Here is a 6,033-nt window from a genome sequence, read left to right as displayed (position 1 = left end):
GTATCTAAGACAACATATGATTGGCTATTTCAGATGAACGGTCAAGTACAGAATCACTGATTGGCTATTGAACAACCTTCACCTTTCGAATTGACATATGGCGGGAAATAGCACATGCAGTACTTGCGTAGATTAGGAAGTGATTCAATCTTCCGTGTTCACTGTCGCTGGCCATTTTCCAGTGCATTTAACCCACAGATAAGCGATATGATAGGTCAAGCGAAGATCTCATCCTTTTTCAACCCTAAGAACGCCAAGAGGCCAGCAGACACTGTTGCAGACCAGGTAACTAGGGATTCGGTGAAGTACTGCGCTGTCTTGTCTGTTACCGTGTTCAATGTTTTGAGTGCCCATGCGCATAAAAAGAGCTTTCAACGTGGGCGTGACCAGTGATTCTTGTTTACTAAATCTCGAAATATATCATGACAGAATAGAAAATTGAAAACAACCTAGGGGAAGGAAACATTGACTTGTTCCTCTTGAATTTTTTTCTCAAAAGGGAGGAGTATTAATATTTCTAATACGGTATGTGGAATAGGACCTCATTGGTTTTTAATCACTCATTCACTGACATAGACGGACTAGGCTACATTTGTTATTTCATTATTCTCAACACTTTGAGAAATTCGAACTAATATCAATGGTAGCCAGGGCTTAAAATTTTCTGGTTTTATAATTTGATTAATAAAAGGTATTTTTCAATATAAGCCCAGGGCTTAAGTACATCAGTTCCAGGTATGTAGTGATGGTGCTGACAACATTGATAAAATATATGCACCCAGAGGAGACTGCTTTTTTTAATATTGCATCAAATTAACAGCAACAAATTATCTACCAACATTACTGGTATATAACAAGTGTTGTGATTTCAGAACACTCCACCAAAGAAGAGTAAACCGACCTCTGTCCCAGCTGATGAGGAAGAAGTATCACCATGTTCACAGACTTTGTCTCCAGATCAACGCAAGAAAATAGAAGAAAACCGAATAACAGCTCTATCCAAAGTACACGCCAAGAAATCATCAGGCCTGGTTGTCAATGTTGGGAAAACTTGGCTGAAGGCTTTGGAACCAGAATTTTCCAAGTCTTACTTTGTGGAGGTGAAAACAATTACTGATCAGTTGAACTTAACGAGTCCCTATCTGAGTCTGGGTTAGAATTTTGTACCTAGCTAAAATGTGGTGGTGGAAGAGAGGCTTGATGCTGGTCAGGATCGTTTCTCGCAATGTCAATCACTGGATTGTCAGGTCCACATTGGATTAGTGATGAGTGTGGCATCAAAAAGATAAACCTGTGTGGCGAGGGTCTCTGTCTGACTGTGTTGAGGGATCTGTCTAACTGTGTTGAGGGATCTGTCTGACCAAGGACGTATATGCACGTATATACGTCTTTGGTCTGACTGTGTTGAGAGGGTCTCTGTCTGACTGTGTTGAGGGATCTGTCTGACCAAGGACGTATATGCACGTATATATGTCTTTGGTCTGACTGTTGAGGAATCTGTCTGATTCAGTGATTGTGTTGAGAGGGATCTCTGTCTGACTGTTGAGTTAAGAGGGATCTCTCTCTCTGACCATGCTGAGAGGGATGTGTGTCTGACCATGTTGAGTTGAGAGGGATCTCTCTCTGACCATGTTGAGAGGGATGTGTGACTGACCATGTTGAGTTGATCTCTGTCTGACCATGTTGAGGGGATGTGTGTCTGACCATGTTGAGTTGAGAGGAATCTCTCTCTCTGACCATGTTGAGAGGGATGTGTGTCTGACCATGTTGAGTTGAGAGTGATCTCTGTCTGACCATGTTGAGGGGGATCTCTATCAGACCATGTTGAGAGGGATGTGTGTCTGACCATGTTGAGTTGAGAGGGATCTCTGTCTGACCATGTTGAGGGGGATGTGTGTCTGACCATGTTGAGTTGAGAGGGATCTCTCTCTCTGACCATGTTGAGAGGGATGTGTGTCTGACCATGTTGAGTTGAGAGTGATCTCTGTCTGACCATGTTGAGGAGGATCTCTATCAGACCATGTTGAGAGGAATTTCTGTCTGACCATGTTGAAATTTGTGTCCCCAGTTGAGTCAGTTTGTTCAGAATGAGCGGAGCAAGCACACCATCTACCCGCCAGCAGACCAAGTGTTTAGCTGGACGCAAACCTCGGACATTGATCAGGTGAGGGGGTTGGTCATGTCGTAGCTTGGTCTAGAGTAATTTCATTCAGATTTTCGAAGAGAAATAAGGAGATTTTTATTCTTGATTATTCTGGAGAAAAAAATCCTGTCATTCTGAATAACGATCTGATGTCCACCTGTTGTCCAAGATAGGTTCAGCTTTACCATCACTGTGACATTCTGTGTTCACTGTCCAGGTGAAGGTCGTGATACTGGGACAGGACCCATACCATGGACCCAAGCAGGCACATGGTAGGTACGCTTAAAGAAAATAAAAAGAGAAATGTTTTGTGTTAGCCTGGCAACCCTTTCGACTTTGAACAGCTGAAATGACTTGTGTGAAGGATATAGATATAATGCTGGGATATCGTTTTTATCAGTTAAGATGATATAATGCTGGGATAACGTTTTTATCAGTTAAGATGATATATTGCTGGGATAACGTTTTTATCAGTTAAGATGATATAATGCTGGGATAACGTTTTTATCAGTTAAGATGATATAATGCTTGGATAACGTATTTGGCATAGGGATAATATTATTATTGATTACGATGATAAGCTTGTCTCTTGTCATAATCATAGGAATATAATACTACGATACTGTCAAAGTACTCACGAACAGTGATGACAGGTGTGATATTACCATATGTTCGTGTCCTTCCAGGCCTGTGTTTCAGTGTACAACAAGGTGTCCCACCTCCACCCAGGTGAGAAGTTTTGATTTTACTTTGCAGTGACTACTAGTACAGGGGTGGAAATAACCCATTGCCCGACGTCCGAGTCCAGTGTTTTTTTCTGTCGGGCAGGCAAATTTGTATATCACACTGTACTGGTATCCAGTTGACTTACCAATGTTAATTATGTTGTTTATTTAAAAAATCAACAAGAAAATGGACGGTATAGTGGAAAAAGTATCAGGGCAAGTGATTTTACATGTGCCACTGTACCGAGCACACCAGCAATTTTGAAGTTATTTCCACCCCTGTAGTACTATGTTTATTCAATTTTATTACCGGTGTCTTCAAATCATTTGGCTTTATACTGACTGACTGACTGAGTTTTAGTTTTACGCCGCTTTTAGCAATATTCCAGCAATATCACGGCGGGGGACACCAAAAATGGGCTTAACACATTGTGCCAATGTGGGGAATCGAACCAGTGTCTTCGGCGTGACGAGCCAACGCTTTAACCACTAGGCTACCCCACCGCCCCTTTGGCTTTATAAACCACAGTATGAACTGGTACCCTTTGCTGTTGTAATGTAAATAGTGCTTTTGATTGTCAGAGCAGAACTGAATACTCCTTTTATTTATCTGTCAAGCCATGAACAGAGGCTTTAAGCTAATGAGAGATATTTAAGTTTTTATTATTTTTAATTTTTCATGGAAATAGATGGGGTTTGTTTCCACAGAACACAGAATCTGTTCACTGTTTTGAAACTTGCATAAACACGTCCCGGGCATGAACTGCTGCCTTCTGACGGTTGGTAAGGACAGTAGGAATTCTGTTGATCAATTCATGCATATTTCCCCATACACTGACTCAACTCACTGTCTGCCTGTCTGTCTGCAGCCTGGTAAACATGTATAAGGAGCTTCAGAAGGACATTGATGGGTTCAAGCACCCCGGCCACGGAACCCTCAATGGTTGGGCCAGACAAGGTGAGTTGCAACCAACAGACGTGATCAGCTTGTCAGAAGCAGACGCGGGCCGCTTGTCTGAAGCAGACGTGGACGACTTGTCTGAAGCAGACATTAATCAATGGTTTGTCTGAAGCAAACTTGAACAGCTTGTCTGAAGCAGACATGAACAGCTTGTCTGAAGCAGACATGGACAGCTTGTCTGAAGCAGATTATATGTTCAGATTCAAGTTCCACAATGTAAAATGTTTCCATCCATCCTCCAGATGGATGTGTTGTGTGACTCCCATCACTGAGCCCCTGTCAGCGTAGGTCTAGAATAACCCCAAACTTGTGAAAACTAACTGGCCTCCCTTTCGATAGTTTTCCATTTATGCAAACTGCTCTGTATGGTGCAAACCATCTCTCCATCCTCCCTACTTGTAGGTGTTCTGCTCCTCAACGCCTGTCTGACGGTGCGAGCCCACAACGCCAACTCACACGCTGGCAAGGGTTGGGAGAAGTTCACTGATGCTGTCATCTCTTGGCTCAACAAAAACGGAGATGGGATCGTCTTCATGCTATGGGGAGCCTACGCCCAGAAGAAAGGAGCCTGCATTGACAAGGTACTACACATGACTTTGTCTGGCTGAAAGGTCAACAACTTCAATCAGATTGGAACCACAATTGACTTGCTAACAGGAATCATGTATTGAATAAAATGCATCGTATTATCAGTATGTGTCTTGTCAACTTTAGTATGTCTTCCTTATTTGGACTGGAATGCATTATGGAAGAACATTATGTTTACTAATATGTAATAGAAGGTATACTCAACAATCAACATTCCAACACGGCAAGGAATAGTTGTCTCCCTTGGACAGGATCTGCAGAACATGGGTTTGAATCCCAGATTTGCCTGATTATCACCCTTGTCTTAAAACTCGCCTCAGACATGTAGGATTTCACTGACCTTGACATGACCTAAAGTTCAAGCTGACTCAAAGACTCAGATATGTTTGTCACTGTTGTAAGATTAACAGCAAGTATGTATGTTTCTTTTGCAATATTTACAACTCTTGTATAACTGCTTCAGAAAAGGCATCACATCCTAAAGGCTGTCCACCCGTCTCCACTGTCAGCGCACAGAGGCTTTTTTGGATGCAAGCATTTCTCACAGTGCAACACGCTCCTCAAACAGCAGGGCAAGACGCCCATTGACTGGTGGAGTCTCCCCAGGGAGTAGAGAAGACCAAAGAACAAGGAACAGTGCAAGCTGTTCATTGATTTCATTATGTTCATGATCAGATCATGTGTGCAACAGGAGATGTGGAGGTGTGTGTGTTATTTCAAACTGTTGCAAGGGTTTGTTTTATTGTGTTTTATTGATCACAATGTAGTCAGTATTTTCAGCTCACACTGCTATGCTTCTCCCTGTTGCCATAGTTATATCACCAGTTATCGTTATGTCTCTCGTTCTGTGTCATTGTATGGTCAGGGAGGCTGTTCAGGAGACGTTTATAGACGATTTTGTTGATTGTAGATTACAACAGATTATTCTTTTACTTCCAACCAAACTGAACATTGCATCTTATTTTAAGTTACTCTGTTTGGTGTGGAGCCATTCAGTTGGCAGTGTTTATATAAAAAGTATTTTAAGGTTCAATGACTTTTAGTCTATTGAGAATTCATGGCTCCTTGTGATTCTATAAGCTGATTTCTGATTGGCTGAAATTTGCCTTCAGGGTTGCCGTGTAGATGGCAGCATACACACAAATCTATATACATATGTATTAAGGGTGGGTATTGCAGAGAATTTTCATATTGCGATGCGAAAGCATGTATTGTGATATGTATTGCAATATATTGCATGAAGTATTTCTAAACAAAAACTACTTATAATCCAGTTAATGCTTGATTTATAGAGGAAAAACACAACAAAATCACTATGCTTGATTAAGCTTTAATAACAACTTTTAATCATGATAAAATATAAATGTGAATAATGTTTGGCACAAACAAAAAGGAAATATCCGAAGATTTTCGAGTGTTACGAAGTTTTCCGAATGCAAGTCAAAATGCCGGTTTTTGATCAGCGTATCGCAATGCGTATCGTTTTCACATCTGAACCGGTAAATACTGGTAAACCAGTTATATTGCACAGCCCTAATATGTATATGTAGCATTGAATCTATTCTCTGTTTCCGTTATGATATCAAGTAGAAATTGACAGAAATATTGAAGGCAAT

General features: G+C 41.2%; 1 protein-coding gene across 1 annotated transcript; it reads left to right on the top strand.

Annotated features, from left to right (window-relative positions):
- Nucleotides 1-97: 97 nt before the first annotated feature.
- Nucleotides 98-5,691, top strand: LOC124288451 (uracil-DNA glycosylase-like). The gene is made up of 8 exons (XM_046724968.1): nucleotides 98-285; nucleotides 873-1,100; nucleotides 2,069-2,164; nucleotides 2,361-2,415; nucleotides 2,830-2,872; nucleotides 3,738-3,826; nucleotides 4,232-4,410; nucleotides 4,881-5,691. Exons 1-8 carry the CDS (start codon nucleotides 115-117, stop codon nucleotides 5,028-5,030), a joined length of 1,011 nt encoding a protein of 336 aa, XP_046580924.1. The 5' UTR covers nucleotides 98-114; the 3' UTR covers nucleotides 5,031-5,691.
- Nucleotides 5,692-6,033: the final 342 nt, after the last annotated feature.

The sequence above is a fragment of the Haliotis rubra genome, unplaced genomic scaffold (assembly GCF_003918875.1).
Source record: "Haliotis rubra isolate DU_JTF1 unplaced genomic scaffold, ASM391887v1 Scf418, whole genome shotgun sequence".
Lineage (NCBI taxonomy): Eukaryota > Metazoa > Mollusca > Gastropoda > Lepetellida > Haliotidae > Haliotis > Haliotis rubra.
This window is presented reverse-complemented; position numbering and strand designations above follow the sequence as displayed.